The following is a 22,005-nucleotide window of genomic DNA, read 5'->3' on the forward strand; positions in this document are numbered from 1 at the left end:
CTCAGCTCCAGAAACTCTGCCTGGATGACCTTAACCCTTTTCATACCTTTGGCTTTGGTTCCAACTTGAACTATGACTTCTGGCTGTTCCCTTTCTTCCCGCAAAATGTTCTGCACCTGTTCGGCAATGTCCTTTACGCTGGCACCGGGGAGACAACACACCATGTCACATTGGTGGTTGCAGAAATGCCTGTCTATCACCTGATTATCAAATTCCCAATCACAGCTGCATCTCTACACTTCACTGCCTATGCTGAGGATGTGCTAGAGCTGCACTCCCCTGTCGCTTGCAGCGGTGTTCAGTGCTGAAACCAGTTTAAGAGTACTACTCTTCCGGAGGATTCCTGCACCACCTACTTCTTCCCACCCTGCTGAATAGCTACCCACTTACTGTTCTCCTGAACTCTCTGAGGATGACCACCTCTTAGAACATGCAACTGGAGCACCAGGTCATTCAAGGAACTTTTATTGTAGATTGGCCAAGGGAGGGATATTAAGATCACATGTAGAAATAATCTGGTACCTTGCATTGCTAGATATAATGTGGATTAAATATCTGAAATACTATCCTCATTTTGGGTTGGAAGGAAAACTGAGAATTGAGGAACTAAAGTTTAGAAATCCTTGTAAGAATTTTTTTTTTACTCCATTTCTTTCTCAGTTGCTGGTGTTTGTGGTTACCTGGTAGGAAAGATTTCCTATATGAAGACATGCCAGGAGAAGTTCATGAGACTGGAGAATTCGCCACTTGGAGATGCTCTACGGCAAGGACGTAGAACATTCCTGCATCAGTCAGTTGCTATTATTTCATGTTTTCCAGCATTTTTCATTCAATTATGTAGTCAAAGAACCTTTGTGCATGTTAGAAAAATAATAGTCTACAATTACTCTCCTGAAAAAGCTAGCGATGTATTTTAATATTTATAGCTTACACTTGAATGTTCTCAATGTGAAGTCACACAAAGCAGCTCCTTTGTTCTTGGAGAAAAGCATTCTGCTTGCTATTTCTGACAGCAGCAAGGGTCTTCAGCTGGTCTTAAAAAGAAACTGTTCTATCATAGGAGCTGACTTTTCAGTTCATACTAATTAGAATGAAAGCAGGATAACCCTCTAACTTCATAGCTATGAAAAGATCTAGAGCTGTATTTGAGACGTTGGAACATCTAAATCATGATTTTTCCATGATAAAAGTTAAGAATATTGACAAGTGTTTTTTAAGGGCTAATAAAAACAAAACATGTTGGAAACATTGAGCAGGTCAGACAGTATCTGTGGAGAGAGAAAGAGTTAACATTTCAGGTTGATAGCCTAACAACAGAACAGGTTTTCATTCCAAGGCTACATTTTATACCTGTGTGATTCTGCATAATGTAAATAATAGGCTGGCCACATGAAACCATAATAACCAATCCCCCTAAGGAATTGATAACATATAACTTGGAATGCAAAATGTTACTGCACTGTCTGTGCCTAGATTAAATGTAGAAATTAGATGATGTTTGTAGATCCAGTTAATTGTGACGACCTGAATTATTTTAGTGACTGATGTATATGACATCAAATTTACTCACTGATAAAATGGTTTATTTACAAAGAAACAAACAATGCATAAATTATCTTATTTATAAGCAGTATTATAATCTCTTCACTGTGCAAGGATCTCAAATGGCAGCGACATCCAAATAGTTTCTTGCCTTTTAGGCAATTACACTGTGCATTTGCATTTCACTGAAATATTTTTGGCTTTACAGCATTGCTAAATGTGCAGTTTAACTACAGCCAAACAAACAGCCGCTAGTTTGGGATTTGCTTCATCTTTGGGGAAGTAGTTTCACACCGCTTTAGCTTCTCTCAGAGTAGTATAATTTAAAAATTTCTTATGTCACTAAAGAGCTGATGGCACAGCTTACTCTTCACTAACATTTAAAAGTTCCACTGGTTACCAAATCATTCAAGTGTGCATGTACAGAGATCTAGTATCCCCCGAATATAGGGGTGAGAAATTTCTGCCTTTAGGCAGAATTCTGACTTTTCGATTATGAAATCCTGCCCTTTGAAATGTTTTTCTGACCCCCCTTTCCCCTCTCCATAGTGCTTTGCTTTGCTTCGCATATAGATAATCCAGCACAATTTACACTGTCAAGATAAAAATCTCTGGCCCAGAATTTCAACATCTTGCCTACCAATTGATGTATCTCCCTTAGGGATGTGATAAGCACTTGTCTACCTCACCAATAGAAACTGAGTTTGATGTTAATATTTTCAAGGGGTGAGTCTTCCTCAATTTCAGTGTTTCTACTTCTTTCTTTATGACCCTCCTTAAAATCAACCTCTGACCAAGCATTTAGTAAACCATCCTAATATTTCTTGCTTTGTGTCGGTGTCAATGTTTGTCTGACTATGCTTCCATGAAGCCCTTTTTTCTACATCAAAGGCATAGATACAAGTTGTTCTTGAGTGGTATGATGAATTTGAGTTGCTGTCTGTACCTACGATCTGCTAAAAGGTAAAACTAAGCTGGTCAGTTAGAGCAATGTTTGCAAAACTATGACACTGATTTAAGAATACGTTTTCAAGGTCATGTTCTAGTGTTAATATTTACTTAATCCTGTATTATATGTACTAACTGCATTAAATGCTGAGATGTTAAAATGCTGACGTCACATCGGTGATTTTATGCAAACGCATTGGTCCACAGTCTTGACGGTAATAGAGGGTACACAAAGGGAAAACTACGCCTTGAAATCTAATAATTCCACCTATTTGAAGTGGCCTAGAAGCATTTGCATTCACTATGGACAAAAGTAAAACCTCCCAGGGTACAATTTGTCCATGGAGATCCAATTGTAAAATTAGAAATGAGAGGAAATGGTTGCAAGAATTGCCTTGTAAAACAGGGATTTAAACTGATGACCCTCCCTCCCCCCAGTCATAGGTTTTGCTGTTGTAGTAAAGGGTGAATCAGTGTGGAATTCAAGAACAATCTTGGAATTAAATGTATATGTTGAATTTTGAACATTAAGATGTATGTTTAATTTTGGTGAATTTAAGGCTAGCTGAGGAATTTTACCCTTGTTTACAATATGATAAAATCACGCAAGTGAATGAGAAATACTTAACATTTTAAATCAGGTTATGCTTTTGAATGTTTCATCTGGGCTGCACTCTAACTTAAAAAGTGAGCGTTTAAAGGAATATCATTAACCTTGTGATGAGAAGTAAATATCCAGTATGATAACATAAATTATGCCTTGAGAACATGTCACGTGTCTTTTTTTAATTCATTCACGGGATCTGGGCTTCGCTGGCTGGGCCAGCATTTATTGCCCATCCCTAGTTGCCCTTCAGAAGGTGGTGGTAAACTGCCTTCTTTGAACCGCTGCAATCCATGTGGTGTAGGAACACCCACAGTGCTTTTAGGAAGGGAGTTCCAGGATTTTGACCCAGCGACAGTGAAGGACCGGTGATATATTTCCAAGTCAGGATGGTGAGTGACTTGGAGGGGAACTTCCAGATGGTAGTATTCCCATCTATTTGCTGCCCTTGTCCTTCTAAATGATAGTGGTCGTGGGTTTGGAAGGTTCTGCCTAAGGCGCCTAGGTGAATTCCTGCAGTGCATCTTGTAGATGGTATACACTGCTGCTACTGTGCATCAGTGGTGGAGGAAGTGAATGTTTGTGGATGTGGTGCCAATCAGGCAGGCTGCCTTGTCATGTCTTGATACATTCTTATTGTAACTCCCATTGTTTCTCTCCTCCCTGCCCTCCGTCTATCTCCACAATCCTAACCATCGAGAGGTAATAAATGTTCATTTTGTTTTGCAGGCATTCATATCAGAAGTCCGAATTTTCTGACAGCACTGCAGAACATTTACAACCTGAAGTAAATAGCCCTACCACCTACTCTGATGACTACAACTACAGTGACCACTCTGAACCCAATTATGAGTCCGTTCCATTCAGTTCTACGCTCAGTGAGTCAGCTCCTACAGGGATTGATGACACTCCAGGAGGTATTTTGTGTGCTTTTTCCCTTTGCATTAGTAGATTCTTTTGGAGAAGGATGCAGTGGATTTTTAAGAATAGATCTTTTTAATGATAGTCACTAATTTTAAGTGTGTTTGATTCACTGCAATCTTAAAGATTATCCTATAATTTAGCAAAGTTCTCCTGAAAAGCAGGCTACTTTTTGTCAATTATTTAAAGTATTTGTGTAGCAATAAGCTGTGAGACCTTGTTATACATTTATGGTAGTTTTGTAATGCAGAACTATATCAACATACATGCCAATCTACAAAACTTTGAAAACTTAGCAGCTTCAAATAAAAAGTTGACCACTCCAACAAAAAAAGGCTCCCTCTGCAATATTAGTAAGAACATAAGAAATAAGAGCACGAATAGACAGTATGGCCCATTGAATCTGCTCTGCGATTTAATTCGATCATGGCAGATCTTCGACTTCAACTCCACTTTCCTCTCAGCTCTCCATATCCCTTGATCTCCTGAGAAACCAAAAAAGTTTATCTCGGTCTTAAATATATTCATTTATGGAGCATCCATGACCCTCTGGGGTAGAGAATTCAAAAGATTTACAACCCTTTGAGTGAAAATGTTCTCATCTCAGTCCTAAACGATCAGCCGCTTATTCTGGAACTGTGCCCCCTTGTAGATTTTCCAGCCAGGGGAAACAACCTCTGTGTCTACCCTGTGAAGTCTCTTCAGAATGTTGCATGTTTCAATGAGATCATCTCTCATTCTTCCAAACTCCAGGGAACGTAACACCAGTTTACTCAGCCTTTCATCATAAGCCAACCCTGTCTTCCCAGGGACCAACTGATGAACCTTCGCTGTACTACCTCTAATGCTAGTATATCCTCCTGATAAGTATAGAGACCAAAACTGCACACAATACTCCAGTGGTCTCACCAAAGCCCTGTACAATTGTAGCAAGGCTTCTTTATTCCTGTACTCCAATCTCCTTGCAATAAAGGCCAACAATTTCCATTTGCCTTCTTAATTGCTGGCTGTACCTGCATGCTAACTTTCTATATTCTTTGTAAGAGTACACCCATGATCCTCTCAACATCAGCATTTACAAGTTTCATGCCTTTTAAACAATATTCAGTTTTTCTATTCTTATTGCCTAAGTGAATAAATAACCTGACATTTACCCACATTATACACCTGCCACCATGCTGCCCACTCGCTTAACCTGTTTTATATCTCTTTGCAGCTCCTTTGTCCCCACCTCAAAGCTTGCATTCATACTCAGCTTTGTATCATCAGCAAAATTAGATACATTACTCTGACTCTTTATCTAATTCATAATATAGATTGTAAATAGCTGAGACTTCAGCACTGATCCTTGCAGCACTCCCTTAGTTTGCTGCATGCCAACTTGAAAATTCCCAAATTATCTCTTGATTTCCTGTCCATTAACCAATCCCCTATCCATGCTAATATATTAGCCACTATTCCATGAGCACTTATCTTGTGTGTTAATGTTTTGTGTGGAAATTTATTGAATGCCTTTTGGAAATCCAAGAATGTTACATCTACTGGTTCTCCTTTATCTACGCTGCTAGTTACAGTCTCAAAAACTCTAATAAATTTATCAAACAGTATTTCCCTTTGGTAAAGCCATGTTGACTTTGTCTGATCATACTATGGTTGTCAAAGTGCATTGTTAAGGCTTCCTAAATAATAAATTGCAGTACTTTTCTGACAACTGATGTCAGGACAACAGGCCTGTAGTTCCCTGTTTTCTCTCTCCCTTCTTTCTTGAATAGCAGTGTTACATTTGCTAATTCAAATCCACTGGGAACGTTCTAGAATCTTTGAGATTTTGGAAAATCATAATCTGCACATCCACTATTTCTGCAGTTATCTCTTTGGAAACCCTGATTTAGGCCATCAGGTCCTGGGAATTCGTCAAATTTTAGTCCCTTAAATTTCTACTGTACATTTTCTCTGCTGATATTAATTACCTTAATTTCCTCACTTATTAGCCCCTCTGTTATCTTTTATTTCTGGCATGTAACTTGTGTCTTCTGCTGTGAAAACAGACGCAAAATATTTGATCAATGTTTCTGCCATTTCCTCATTCCCTATGATAATTTTTCTTGCCTTTGTCTCCAGGGGACTAATATTTACTTTAACTACTGTCTGTTTTATATACTTGTAAAAACTCTTACAATCTATTTTTATATTCCTGGACAGTTTACTCTCATTCTATTTTTTTCACTTTTGATTGACTTTTTGGGGGCAAAGAATAATGGTATATTTGAGGATTGGGAGTGTTTTAGAAACCAACAATTATTCTTTGCAATATTATAAGCCTTTTCTTTTAATCTACTAATATCCTTAACTTCCTGAGTAAATGGATCTTTCTTACTGAGTTTTTATTTTTTAATGAAATGTATTTTTTGTTGAACATTTTGATTTGTTTCTTTTAATGTTTCCTACTGTTTATTTGCTGTCATATCTGTTACTCCATTTACCCAATAAACCTTAGCCAGCACTCCCCTCATACCTATGTAATTGGCTTTAAGTTTAAGGTTCTTGTTTGTGATTGGAGTATGTCACTTTCAAACTTGTGAAATTCAATGGTATTATGATCACTATTTCCCAGCAGGTCCATTACTGTGAGATTACTAATTAACCATGTCTTATTGCACAATGCTAGATCTAAAATAGTTTTTTCCCTAGTCGGTCCCACAACATATTGCTCAAGAAGACTGTCGGGAAAGCATTCTACAAACTCATCTTCCATACTAGCTTTGTCAATTTGATTGGTCCAGCCCATATGAATCCTCATAATTATTGCATTCTAATACAACTTAAAAATCTAGCTTGGTCAAGGAACTGAATGCATTAAATTTATTTTAATCCAGTATCACAGTATCTTTACAGTGCAGAAGGAGGCCATTCAGCCTATTGAGTCTGCACTGGCTCTCTGAAAAAGCATTCCACTTACTCCCACTCCCCTGCCTTATTCCCATAACCTTGCATATTATTTCTCTTCAGGTAGCAATCCAATTCCCCTTTGAATGCCTCGATCAAACCTGCCTCCATCACCCTTTCAGGAAGTTTGTTCCAGACTCCAACCACCCTCTGGGTGAAATTTTTTTTTCTCACATCACACTTACTCCTTTTGCCAATTATTTTGAATCTGTGCCCTCTAGTTAATGATGCTGTCTTGAGTGGGATCAGTTTCTCACCCTGTCCATACCCCTCAGGATCTTATCAAGTTTCCACTCGGTCTTCTTTTCTCCAAGGAAAACAGTCCTAACCTCTCCAATCTATCCTCATAGCCACAGTTCTTCATCCTAGAATCATTTTTGTGAATCCCCTCTGTACTCTCTCCAATGCCTTCACATCCTTCCTCAAGTATGGCACCCAAAACTGGATGCAGTACGCCAGATGAGGCCTAACTAGTGTCTTATACAAGTTCAATATGACCTGCTCATCCTTGTACTCAATGCCACGATTAATAAAGCCCAAGATACTATAAACTTTATTACCTGCTCTTTCAACATGCCCTGCCATCTTCAATGACCTACGTATGTATACACCAAGGTCCCTCTATCCCTGCACCTCCTTTAGAGGCTATCCCTTTACTTTATACTGCCTCATCATATCTTTCCTGACAAAACAAATTTCTTCACACTTCTCTGTTTTAAACTTTATCTGCCACTTGTCTGCCCAATCCACCAACATGTCTATGTCCTTTTGAAGTTCAAGACTATCCCCATCACAGTTGATAGCATTTCCAATCTTCATATCATCTGTAAATTTTGAAATCATGTCCTACACACCACAGTCTAGGTCATTAATATATATCAGAAAAAACTGGGTCCCAACACTGACCCCTAGGGAACTCCACTACCAACCTTCCTCCAATCTGAAAAGCAATCATTTATCACTAATCTCTGCTTCCTGCCACTCAACCAATTTCTTATCTAAGCATCTACTTTCCCTTTTATTCCATGACCTAGAATTCTGCTCATAAGTCTGTAGTGTGGCACTACATGTATCAAATGCCTTTTGAAAATCCATATACATCACATCAACAGTGTTTCCTTTATTAACCTTTTCTGTTACTTCCTCAAAAAACTTCAGCAAGTTAGTTAAACATGATTTTCCCTTGATGAACCCATGCAGGCTTTCCTTAATTATCCTGCACTTGTCTAAATGATTATTGATTTCATCCCATACTATAGTTTCCAGAAGTTTCCCCACCACTAAGGTCAAATTGACTGGCCTATAGTTGCCAGCATTATCCTTGCACCCCTTTTTGTACAAGGGTGTATGTAACATTTGCAGTTCTCCAGTCCTCTGGCACCTCCCCTAGGAAGGCTGGAAGACTGCTTCTTCAATTTTCACTCTCACTTCCCTCAGTACCCTTGGATGCATCTCATCCAGCCCTGGTACTTTATCTATTTTAAGTAAAGATAGCCTTTCCAACACCTCCTTCCTCTCGATTTTAAGTTCTTCTAGTGCACCAGTTACCTCCTCTCTCATCTCGGCCTGGGTAGCAAGTTCTTCCTTTGTAAAGACAGGTGCAAAGTACTCGTTTAATACCTCCGCTATTTCTCCAGCCTGCACATGCAAGCCCCCTTTTTTTCTCCCTAATCGGCCCTACTCTTTCTTTCACCACACTTCTATCATTTACATTCTTGTAGAAGACATTGGGATCCCTTTTTATGTTCGCTGCCAGCCTATTTTCATGCTCTCGCCTTGTTTTCCTTATTAGTTTCTTCACTTCCCCTCTGATCCTTCTATATTCAGCCTGATTCTCCATTGTATTTTCTACCTGACATCTGTCGTACATGCACTTCTTCCTTTTCAGCTTTACCTCTATGTCTCTCATCATCCAAGGCGCTCTGGACTTATTTGTCCTTTCTTTCCCCTTCAAGGGAATATACCTTGGCATTGTGTGCAATACTTTTTCTTTGAAGGTGGCCCATTGTTCAGCCACTGTCTTTTCTGCCAACATTTGATTCCATTGGGTTTCAAGATTTTTTATCGGTGCTTGTTCTTCTGTGAAAACTCAACCCAAAGACCTCAAAAATGAGACATGAAAAACAGTAGTTATATTGGAAGTGCAGTGGAAAATGCACATATGGGGCTGGATTTTGCAGGGAGCATACCGACACCGCCCCCCCCCCCCCACCCCCACCGACCCCTGTTAGAAAAGCTGGTCGTCAATAGGCTGCCCCACAGCGACATTACACTGTGGGTGGCCTTAAGTTCAGTGTGGAACTTCCACCCCTCGCTAGCAAGAAGTCTCGCAATCGAGAGCTGCCGGCCAATCTGAAGACAGTATGGATCCTGGACCCAGGTAAGTCTGGGTTTTTTGGGCAGCGAGGGATGGAGCACCCTGAGGGGGGATGGAGCACCCTGAGGAGGGGTGGGGTGGTGGGGTTGGATTTTGGAGGCCAAAGGGGCAGGCACAAAGGGAGGGGTGCAATCTTGGGCGGGTGCCCCCGATGTGCACAGAGTATCCCCAAAAAGGAAGTACCCCCCCCCAACAACCTTCCTTCCCACTTTTTCATCAGAGTTGATGAAAAAGCAGCCTGGCCGTCCTTACCCACCTTCCTTCGCCAATCGCATTATGGTGTGGACAGGATAACGTTTAGGTCAATTGGCTTGTTAACAAGCTCAGTTGCCCATTAATGACTCTTTTGTAAAATGGCAGGCCGATTTTGGCTGCCACCTGACTACAATATAATGGAATACTGGCATGTTGATGTCAGGTTCATAACCTGACATCATCACATTGGATTTTAAGTATGCGCAGGACAAGGACAGTCCCGGTTTCCACACGTAAAATCCCAGCCCTGGTTTAAGCTAAAGCTATGCTTTTTTGTAATGGTGGATTTATAAATTTTTGAAAGGGAAAGTGAATTCTAATATAAGATGTATTTAATAGCCATGTTTAACAGCATACTGCTCCAAGAGTTTGATTTTTTTTTAAATATACTTTTTGGTACCTCTTGAATTATATTTTGATTCTATATTTGGAGCCGAAAGCATACTGCTGCAGTAATTGTACAGATATGATTAGGAATGTACCCTCTGAGCCCCAGATTTCAGATTCCAAGTCTGAGAAATGAAGGTGCACCCTGTTTATGATGAGGCAGATAACACTACGTTTCAAAGGGTGCATATGCATTTATCTGTATCTCTTCTAATAGAATAATAACATCAAGAACCTAGGTACTTGTTGTTTCTCAATCAGGTAAGTAGCTCTGAGAGCAATTCAAGCACTTATAATATAACATGAAGGCTAATTTTTAATTGAAGTGATTTCTTTTGAATGAAATGCCCTTTTTGCTATAAGGAGATAAAATGCTGAAAAGTATGGTTTATTAGTTCAATCTATACCTGGAGCTTCCCTCAGTTCTAACATTGGTTTCAGCTCATTTAGTCTGTTCAAATTTTATCATTTTAAATTGATATTCAATAATTGACATGATTACATTTGCTATTTCCAATGAGTGCTGCTTACACAGCATTTTTTATTTTTGAATTCTAAACTATCGGTGCAAATGCCTTTGTTTAGGACAGAATTTCAGATTCGCCCTTTGAAAATTATTTGAATACAAACAGTAAACTTTCAAAGCCGCTATTGCTTTTTTCCTCTAAAAAGCATGTCCAAAAAACTAAGAGGGGTAGTCAGAACAGCCATGGTAGCCACTGAAGAATCATGTAATTTTATTTTCTGTTTATTATTTTAGAAACTTTTTGTGAGGATTTTTTTCTTAATGGTTTAATTTTGGAAACTTTTCAATTAAGCAGAGGAGGCCAATGTATAACCAATGTTTGTATATATTTAGTATTTATTTTTCAGAAGCTAATCTGTTTTCTGATTGTAAGCACTGATTACAATTGCAAATATAAAAATTGCAGCTATAATATTAAAGCTTTTTTCACTTCAAACCAGCATTGTTCCTGCAACTGAGTAGCCAACCTGGGAACACAGAAGGGATGCCTGATGGCCCAAAGCAATCTGGAGCAAGTCAGCCCAGTACTCCTGGGCTGCCTTCTCCTCAATGCTGCCAGACACAGGCTTTTCCCAAAATGATGTCTCACCCTGTAAAACAACAATTGCTTGTTTTGCATTGCATTAGTGTTTGGAGGACACTGTACAGTGTACAGGTTTCTTTAACCTCTTCTAAAATAAGTTTATTTGCTTCTGACCACAGCACCTGGTCCAGAGATAGAAGAGTCAAAGCCTCAAAGGAAATCAATGACATACGACGAATTGAGAAACAAAAATAGGGAGCTATACGAAGTGACAGTGGCACAAAAAGCAGAGTCTCTTCACAAACCAACTCCACAGAGATTACCTAACAACAAAGGAGGTCAATTATGGATATTTTTGTTTAATTTGTTCTTGCCAAGGACACATATCTTTCCCTGAGTTGCTTCTTGAACTTTTGCTGTTCTTGTGATGGTGCTCCCTTCATAGTGTTAGATCAGGAATGACAGAATTCTGAGTGAATGACATCTGCCCAGAATGGTGACGTATGTCTAACTCAGAATGGTATGTGGCTTGGACAGATTGTGATTAAGTTTTCTTAAATTGATGGTTAAAACAAATCTGATTGGGTTGTAATTGGTTATGGTGCAAATGATTGGCAACATATCAAGTTCCAGCTGCTGTGTGCAGCCTATTTATTTGTATGTTCCAGGAAAACAAGCTTGCCACAAACAATGTTTTAAAGAGATTTATTGTACATAGGAACAGAAAGGTAATTATACTCTCTAGAAATTGATAGGTTACAAACTAGTTTGCTGCCTGGAGTGCTCCATTTTTGGAAGAACATTAAAACTATGGAGAGCATAAAGATAGGCTGACAGCCTATAGTTATAAGGAGAGAGGAGATAAAAGAATTATTTCCACTGGAGTTACAAGGAGATTAAATAGTTTTTTAAAAATAATGAAGGGCCCATCTCCACCTCTGCCTCAGTTGATCTCTGTGAAAATCCTCATCCATGACTTTACCTCCTGACTCAGCTATTCCAGTGCTCTCCCAGCTGATCTTCCCATCTTCCACTCTCCAAAATCTTCAGCTCATTCAAAACTCTGATGCTCATAATCTATCTAGGACAGTCACACTCACCCATCACCCCTGTGGTCATTGACTTATGCTGGTCCATCAGCTCTTCATAGGTAAAATTTACATCCTTGTACTCAACCCACTTCATGCCTCACCCCCTTCCAATTTGATACCTTTTCTAGCCCTCCAAGCATTTAAGAACTCTGATATCTTATACGTTTTGAAAATCTCTCACTCCACTTTTAACAGCTGTACATTCAGTTAACTCTGGAAATCCCCCCATAAACCTTTTTGCCTCCACCTACCTTTCGTGTTTTAAGACTCCCCTTAAAATCTATCTCTTTTATCAAACTTTTATTTACCACTCCTAATGATCGTATTTGCCTGCTCAGTGTTGATTTTTGTCTAATTATGCTTCTCTGAACTATTTTGGGACAATTTCCTATCTTAAGGTCCTATATAAATGCAAGTCGTTTTAACAAGATGAATAAGGGCAAACAGATTCCTCTGCATGAGCAGTCAGTGAAGAAGTCATTAATTTAAAATTGTCACTTTGAGTAAGAAGAGGGATTAGGAGAAATTTCTTTACTCAGTTATTGTTTTAACCGGTAAGTTGAGGAAAATTCAGTGCTCTGGAGACAGTGGTGCAATCTGATTAGTTTTGTATTGCTCCTGCAAAGGGCTGGACTGGCATGATGTGCTAATGCCTTCTATGGTTTTTATTTGGTATAAAGTAACATATAAACTTTGAAGATTCATGGGAACAACTCATGTAGCTCTGTTGAAGATTTACATTTATATCCTAGAAGAATTTTGGAATGGTGACTAGGGGGTCATGGCTTATTTCCAAGTAAGCAAGCAAGCCAATAATGATCAGCATTTCCAACCATTACATGTGGTTATCTTCACGAGTAAACTTTTAGGATGAATGTACAGTTTACTTTAACCACTGGTCAAAGTTCATGTTAAAAGCTGGGTGGGTGTGTGGTCATACAGCAGCCTGGCAGGTACCACACAGGCCTTTTTCCATGATAAACACCATGCAAAAAAATTTTAAGGGGCCCACATATTGAGCATGCAGAAAATTAAGTTTTACAGGGAGCATTGCCTGTAGAGTACATGTAAAGATCAATGTCTGTGAATAGAAAGAAATAAATACATAATATACCGTAATGTAAGAGTAAAATTTTACAGATGCTGGAAATCTGAAAAATAAAATCAAAAATGCTGAAACTACTCAATATCTCTGGCAGCATCGGTGGAGAGAGAAACAAAGGTAACGTTTCAGGTCAGTGACCCTTCGACAGTTCTAAAGAAGGGTCACCGACCTGAAATGTTAACTCTGTTTCTCTCTCCACAGTTGCTGCCAGAGCTTCTGAGTATTTTCAGCATTTTTTGTTTTTATGCCATAAGTTAGTTTTATTGTAAGTAACTGAGCTGATGCTTCTCTTAAATTAGTGCTGATAATCTCTCCTGGTCTAATTTTTTTTTCCCAGCAGCGAAAACAAACAAGTATGGAGACTCCTGGGAAGAATAAGGAAAACTCTGCAGACAAGAAACAGGTGAAGTCAGAATATTGGAAATATTCATAATCAACTCACTCTACAGAAATGTTTAACCTGAAAACTTGAAGTGTATTTTTAAAAAGTTTGAAGCTAACCTGATTAGACCATAAAGATCTTAGGATGACCTGCCTTTTTAATGTAATCCATTTGACCCATTTACAGTATCATCTGTCAAAGACTTGTCTGTTCCATTTTTTCTCATAAAAATTATGGATTTTTAAAAAACACCACAGAAGTTTCCTTGCTGATACTTGTGTTCATTTCTAAAAGTAACAATTTTCAACAAGAAAGGTACGCAGAGTAAAATATTCCTTTAGTTCAAGGGTGTGATGGACAGGCTCAGCGTGGATGATTGTATATTAACTCTGAGATGTATTGTTGCTGTTAATCAAATGAAACCAAAGTCTAATGGACTGTATTTCAGTAATACAATCTATGTGTATTCCATCTGTAACCATGAAGCTATTAATTCAAGTATAAGTTTGAAAATTATGAACTTAATTAAATGTACAGTGCTTTGTTATCAGTGTTTTTTTTATAAAAAAAACCCCATAACTTCTTTACTGAATATTCTATGCAAATCTTTTCTATTTTAATTAATCAAAGTTAGCTGGGAGAATTATAACTGCTGAGGTGAAAGAATCGGGGAAAAGTAGCAAGCAAATTAGCCTAAAATAAGATATCTCAATTTGTTATAGCTGAATTTATTATAGGACTGAAAACTTCAAGTGACTAAAGGTAAACCATTAGTAGAAAAATAGCTCACCATTATCAAACTGATGACTCTTCCTGCCAGTATTGCAAAGGCCTTGGTTGTTGCCTACTCAATATGACACACAGACTTGGTCTACTTCTATATAAATTCCTGATAGTTTTCCATAATTAGAATATCCTCAAGTGTATAAACTATACAAAGAGTGTATCAGGCTTCAAAAAACCAAAAGAGTTGTTGGTCTTGCATTGGTTAGAGATGGGGAGGAGTGAGGCCATGAAATAATTTGAATATTCAGATGAGAATTTAAAAATGCCTCCCAAATCCCCAAGTGTTGGTCAGTGAGTACAGGTGATTGTTGAGACGGACTGGTTAGAATACAGGCAGCAGAGCTTTGAATCGGCTGAAGTGTGGAAGATGGGAGACAGCTTACGAAAGCATAGCACTAGTTGAGTCAGGTGCTGACACAAAGGCACAGTTAAGGATTTCGACAATGGAGGCAGCGTCAAGGAAGACAATGTCACTGAGGTGGAAGTAAATAATCTTTATATTGGAGAAGATCTAAGATCAGACAGTCAGATCAAAGTCAAATAGGACACCAAGATTGTGAACGATCAATTTCAACCTGAGACAGTGGCCATGAAGGAGAACAAAATTGGAGGGTGAGGGTATGGAGTTTGTAGCAGAAGCCAATGACAACAGCTGCAATGTTGAACTGGAGGAAATTGTGGGAGGAGACGAAAGTAGGGATAATGGGCAACTACTCTAATTAGCAGGATGTGACTAATAGTGCTCTGAGTTGAGGCTCTACTATTTAGCATATTTATTAACAACTTAAATAATGGGATAGAAAGCCAAAAATCCAAATGTGCTGATGACGCAAAAGATAGACAACGATGGAAGCATAACGTTACAAATAGATTAAATGATTGGGCAAAATTGTGACAAATGGATTTCAATGTAGCCAAATGCGAGGTCGTGCACTACAGACCTAAAAAGGTTAAAAGATACTTCCTAAATAGTGAAAAGCTAGAAACAGTGGAAGTCCAAAGAAACTTGGGGTCTATGCATATAGATCATTAAAATGTCATAAACAAGTACAGAAAATAATCAGAAAGGCTAATGGAATGTTGGCCTTTAAATACCATGGGATAAAAGTTATGCTTCTGCAAAATAAACCTTTGATTAGACCTCACATGGAGTACTGTAAGCAGTTCTGGGCACCACATCATTGGAATGATATATTGATGTTGGAGGAAATGCAATGTAGATTTATCAGAATGACACCTGGACCCCAAGGTTTAAATTGTGAGGTTAAATTACACAAACTAGGGTTGTATTCCCTTGAATTTAGAAGTTTACTTGATCGAAGTTTTCAAGATATTAAGTGAAGCAAATAGGGTAGATAGAAACTATTGAAGCTGGTTGGGGAGTTTAGGATCATGGGGCACACTCTTAAAACTTAGAGCTAGATTTTTCAGAAGTGAAATTAGGAAATGTTTCTAAAAAATAAAGGGTTGTAGAAGTTTGGAATTCTCTCCTCCGCAATTGCTGCTAGATCAATTGCTAACTAAAACTGAGACAAATAGATTTTTATTAACCAAAGGTTTTGAGGGACATGGGGCAAAGGCCAGAGTTTGGTCACAGATCAACCATGATCTCATTGAATGGTGGAACTGGCTCATGGGGCTAAATGGCTTACTAATGTCTCTGTATTCCTAAAATGGATCATCCTTTTAAAGCATTCAGTTGTTTGTTAAATTAGTCTAAGATTCAGCCTCAACCATTATTCTTACTAACCCTTTCCAGCTGTTGATCAAGTGCCATGTAAAGAAATACTTCAACATCTGTTCTGAATATTCTTGCACAACCTTGAACCTAATCATTCTCATTCTCATGTACAAATCCCTTCATGAGTTCGCCCCTCTCACCTTCTGCAACTATAAAATTCTCCCCAACTCTGTAGATTCCTCACTCAACCATTGGTTGCTGTTCCTCCAGTGGTGTACGTCCCATGCTCTGGAATTACCTATGTTAACCCCTCTCCCACCTCCTCTCTCCTCCTTTAAGACCCCCCTTAAAATCCATCTCTTTATTCCTAACCTCTCCTTTGGTTCGATGTCCTTTTTTTTGTTTGCACTTCTGTGAAGTATTTTGGATTTTTTCTACATCGACAATCTACAAATGTAAGTTGCTGGCTTGTATATCTGTGAGGTCCCTTCTCGAGATGTCTTTGTTTTAAGCTGAAGAGCAATGGACTATTTGTTTTCACAGCTCTTTCCACTGATACCAGTGATCGGCCTTGTTGCTTTCTGATAGAAGTAGAATTTGATATGTTAAATGCGGAAAATTTCTATATATCTTATGGGGAAAACTCATTTGTTTTAAAATTGTTTTCAATCAGCTGTATCTCAAAGCAAAGTTCATTCTATTTATACTAATTTAATTAATTACGGTTGCATTGTCTTCACCAAAGCCTCAATCACCTTTAAACATGAGCTGATTTATAAGCAGATTTATAACTTTATAATTCATTAGATAAAATCAGTTGTAAGCTGTGTAGGTTTTTCTATACAGAAAGAAGCCACAACTTTAGGTGTGGAATTTTACGACAGTGAGATTTTACGGTCCCACCGAAGTCAATGGAGTTTAGAATGGCTCACCGCATTTTATGGCCCCATCCCCACTATGATTCAATAAATATGTATATAACCAGGCAGTCCCACCCAGACGAATGATGATAGGCATTGGAGGAGGATGGTGGATAGTGATAAACTTTAAAAGGACACAGGCTGATGGAACTTGTGGATAAGCGGCAAATGAAATTTAACACAGAGAAGTATGAAGTGATTAATTTTAGTAGGAAGAATGAGGAGAGGCAATATCAAATAAAGGGTACAATTCTAAAGGGTGCAGGAGCAAATAACTGGAGGTATATGTGCACAAATTATTGCAGGTGATAGGGTAGCTTGAGAAAGCAGCCAATATAGCTTAAAGGATCCTGGGTTTTATAACCAGGGATAGAATTTTCTCTTTTTTGGCAAAAATATACTTTATTCATAAAATATCTTCAATCACATTCCAAACCATTTCAAAAACACCATTACAAGGGTACAATCCAGGTTAAACTTTTACAAATGTAACACCAGGTGCATCAGTACAAACAATATTACAATCATTTACAGCCTTTCATTTTGAGCTGTACAGCCCGAGGGGCTCTAAACAGTTCCCAGTCTCTCGGTGCGCTGTGGCAGAAAGGTCTTAGACAGCGACCCTTCCCCATTGCGCCTTTGCGGCAGCTGCCCCAAGCTTTAGTGCGTCCCTCAGCACGTAGTCCTGGACTTTGGATTGTGCCAGTCCGCAACAATCGGTCGGGGACAACTCTTTGTGCTGGAAGACCAACAAGTTTCGGGCAGACCAAAGCGCGTCTTTCACCGAGTTGATGATCCTCCAGCTGCAGTTGATGTTTGTCTCGGTGTGTGTCCCTGGGAACAGCCCGTAGAGCACAGAGTCCTGTGTCACAGAACTGCTCGGGATGAACCTCGACAGCAACCACTGCATCTCTCTCCAGACTTTCTTTGCAAAGGCACAATCCACAAGGAGGTGAACAACGGTCTCTTCCCCACCACAGCCACCTCGAGGGCAACGTGCAGAGGGGGTGAGGCTCCTGGCGTGTAGGAAGGATCTGACGGGGAGGGCCTTTCTCACCACCAGCCAAGCCACGTCTTGGTGCTTGTTGGAAAGTTCTGGCGATGAGGCATTCTGCCAAATGACTTTGACAGTCTGCTCGGGGAACCATCCCACAGGGTCCACCCTCTCCTTCTCCCTCAGGGCCTCTAGGACGTTACGTGCTGACCACTGCCTGATGGACTTGTGGTCAAAGGTGTTTTTCTGCATAAATTTTTCCACCAGGGACAGGTGGTACGGTCCAACTACTTGGAGCGTTCCGCGGCAGCGTGGCCAGACCCATCCTTCGCAACACCGGGGACAGGTAGAACGCGCAAAAGCAAGGAAGGTCTGATGAATCTTAATAAAACACTGGTTCGGCATCAACGAGTATTATGTCTAGTTTTAGGTACCACATTTGAGAAAAGATGTAAAGGCATCAGAGAGGGTGCAAGTAAGATTCACAAGAATGCTTCCAGGGATGAGGAACTTCAATTATGTGGATAGATTGGAAAAGCTAGAGCTATTCTTGGAGAAAAGAAGGTTAAAAGGAGATTTGATAGAGGTATTCAAATTGACGAGGAGTCTGGACAGGGAGAAACTATTCCCATTGGTGGAAGGGTTGAGATTAGGGGACACCGATTTAAAGTAATTGGCAAAAGAGGCTTGGACTGCAGCAGTTTGAGAAGGCAGCTCACCACCACCTTCTCGAGAGCATTTGGAATGGGCAAAATGCTGGCCTAGCCGGTGATACCCACACCCCATAAATGAATTTTTAAAAAGCGATGGTGACATGAGGAAAAACATTTATATGCAGCAAGTGGTTAGGAATTGGAATGCACTGCCTGAGACTGTGGTGGAAGCAGATTCAATTGTGGCTTTGAAGAAGAAATTGAATAATTATCTGAAAAAATATTGAAGGGCTACAAGGAAAAGGCGAGACTAGGTGAATTGCACTTGCACAGACCTGGCATGGACACGACGAGCCAAATGGCTTCCTTCACTCAACTTCACATGGTCCATCTCCTGTTCTTCCCTTCCCTTTCTCAACTTCTCAGCCTCCATTTCTAGGGATAGGCTATCAATAAAAATTCATAAAAAGCCCACTCACTACCCATAGCTATTTCAACTACACTCCACCCCCTCCCTACCAGAACCATGATAGGGTGCTCCTTCCTGCTGCACCTTTTCATGCAAGCGCAGGAGATGCCACAACTGCTGTGCAACTTATGTGCACTTCTTTCGATTTGGTGTACTGTATTCACTGCTCACAATGCGGTCTTTTCTACGTTGGGCAGACTAAACGCAGATTGGGTGACCACTTTGTGGAAAGCCTCAATTCAGTCTGTAAACATAACCCTGAGTCTCCAGAGGCCTGTCATGTCAATTCTGCACCATACTCTCAGATTAACATCTCTGTCCTTGGCCTACTGCATTGTTCCAGTGAGGCTCAATGCAAACTTGAGTAACAGCACCTCATCTTTCAAGTAGGCACTTTACAACCTTCTGGACTCAACATTGAGGAGTTCAACAAATTCAAACAGTAATCTTTGATCCCCCATTTTGTTTCTTCTTTGCATGTGTCAGCCTTTATCTTGTTTTTCTCGCTTTGTTTTTGGATGGAAGCTTTTCATTATTCTGCCATTTATACCTCCTCAGACACATCTTGTGTTTCTTTATTTATCCCATTGCTACTCTCTATGGCTCTGCCCACCAATTCTTTTGTCATCTAATGAATCTCGCTTTTCGTCTTATCATAGACTTACCCTCTTCCTTGGATCTAATACCATCTTTAACTATTTTTGCTGGCCACATTTGACTGCCAAAAGTACTACTTTTTAAAATTCATTTACAGGATGTGGGCATCACTGGCCAGGCCAGCATTTATTGCACATCCCTAATTGCCCTTGAGAGCATGGGTGTGAGCTGCCTTCTTGAACCACTGCAGTCCCTGTGGTGTAAGTACACCCACAGTGCAATTAGGGAGGGGGGTTCCAGGATTTTGATGCAGCAACAGTGAAGGAATGGCAATATATTTCCAAGTCAGGATGGTAAGTCTTGTAGATGGTACCCACTGCTGCCACTGTGTATCAATGGTGGAGGGAGTGAATGTTTCTGGATGAGGTGCCAATCAAGCGGGCTGTTTTGCTCTGGATGATATCGAGCTTCATGAGTGTTGTTGGAGCTGCACTCATCCCATCACACTCCTGACTTTTGCCTTGCAGATGGTGGACAGGCTTTGTGGAGTCAGAAGGTGAGTTACTTGCCGCAGGATTCCTAGCCTCTGACCTGCTCTTGTAGCCACAGTATTTATATGGCTAATCCAGTTCAGTTTCTGGTTAATGGTAACCCCTCAGGATGTTGATAGTAGGGGATTCAGAAATGGTAATGCCATTGAATGTCAAAGGGCGATGGTCAGATTCTCTCTTGTTGGAGATGATCATTGCCTGGCACTTGTGTGACACAAATGTTACTTGCCACTTGTCAGCTCAAGCATAGATATAGTCCAGGCCTTGCTGCATTTGGAAATGGACTGTTTCAGTATCTGAGGAGTCGTGAATGGTGCTGAACATTGTGCAATCATCAGCGAACATTCCCACTTCTGACCTTATGATGGAAGGAAGGTCATTGAGGAAGTAGCTAAAGATGATTTGGTCTAGGACACTGCCCTGCGGAAGTCCTGCAGTGATGTCCTGGAATTAAGGTGATTGACCTCCAACAACCACAACCTTCCTCCATTGTGCTAGGTATTACTCCAACCAGCAGAGCTTTACCCCTGATTCCCATTGACTCCAGTTTTGTTAGAGCTCCTTAATGCCACACTCAGTCAAATGCTGCCTTGATGTCAAGGGCAGTCACTTTCACCATGCCTCAGGAGCTCTCTCATTCATGTTTGAACCAAGGCTGTAATGAGGTCAGAAGCTGAGTGACCCTAACGGAATCCAAACTGAGCATCAGTGAACAGGTTATTACTAAGCCAGTGCCACTTGATAGCACTGTTGATGACCCCTTCCATCATTTTACTGATGATGGAGAGTAGACTGATGGGGCAGTAATTGGCTGGGTTGAGTTTGTCTTGCTTTTTGTGTACAGGACATACCTGGGCAATTTTCCACATTGCCGGGTAGATGCCAGTGTTGTAGCTGTACTGGAACAACTTGGCTAGGGGCATGGCAAGTTCTGGAATACAAGCCTTCAGTATAGTTGCTGGAATGTTGTCAGGGCCCATAGCTTTTGCAGTATCCTGCTCCTTTAGCCGTTTCTTGATATCTCGTGGAGTGAATCGAACTGGCTGGAGACTGGCATCTGTGATGCTGGGGACCTCTGGAGGAGGCCGAGATGCATCGTCCACTCAGCACTTCTGGATGAAGATTGTTGCAAACGTTTCAGCCTTATTTTTTGCACTGATGTGCTGAGCTTCTCCATCATTGAGGATGGGGATATTTGTGGAGCCTCTTCCTCCAGTGAGTTGTTTAATTGTCCACCATCATTCATGACTGGATGTGGCAGGACTGCAGAGCTTAGATCTGATCCATTGGTTGTGGAATCACTTAACTCTGTCTATCACTTGTTGCTTATGCTGTTTGGCACAAAGAAACATAGAAAAATAGAAGCAGGAGTGGGTCATTCAGCCCTTCAAGCCTGCTCCGCCATTCAGTATGATCATGGCTGATCCTCTATCTCAAAGTCATTCTCCCACTCTCTCCTCATACCCCTTGATGCCTTTAGAGTTAGAAATCTATCTTCTTACATATATTTAGTGACTTGGCCTCCACAGCCGTCTGTGGTACAGAATTCCATAGGTTCACCACCCTCTGGGTGAAGATGTTTCTCCTCATGTCAGTCCTAAATGGCCTACCCCGTATCCCGAGGTTGTGACCCCTTGTTCTAGACCCTCCAGCCAGGGGAAACATATCCCCACATCCAGTCTGTCCATCCCTGTCAGAATTTTATACATTTCAATGAGATCCCTTCTCATTCTTCTAAACTCCAGTA

At 40.2% G+C, this 22,005-nt stretch overlaps 1 protein-coding gene across 6 annotated transcripts in view; it reads left to right on the plus strand.

The window, feature by feature from the left end:
* ociad1 (OCIA domain containing 1) overlaps positions 1-14,154 on the plus strand; it is an 85,531-nt gene extending 71,377 nt beyond the window's left edge. For 3 of the 6 annotated variants that reach the window (XM_078547796.1, XM_078547782.1, XM_078547789.1), the window contains 4 exons: positions 661-790; positions 3,824-4,011; positions 11,209-11,367; positions 13,563-14,154. In XM_078547796.1, coding sequence (XP_078403922.1) covers positions 661-790; positions 3,824-4,011; positions 11,209-11,367; positions 13,563-13,603 — 518 coding nt within the window. In that variant the 3' untranslated portion in view covers positions 13,604-14,154. The remainder of the gene's footprint in view (positions 1-660; positions 791-3,823; positions 4,012-11,208; positions 11,368-13,562) is intronic. The other 3 variants (XM_078547775.1, XM_078547802.1, XM_078547803.1) reach the window with 3 other exon arrangements.
* Positions 14,155-22,005: the final 7,851 nt, after the last annotated feature.

This window comes from Cetorhinus maximus, chromosome 1 (genome assembly GCF_964194155.1).
Source record: "Cetorhinus maximus chromosome 1, sCetMax3.hap1.1, whole genome shotgun sequence".
Classification (NCBI taxonomy): domain Eukaryota; kingdom Metazoa; phylum Chordata; class Chondrichthyes; order Lamniformes; family Cetorhinidae; genus Cetorhinus; species Cetorhinus maximus.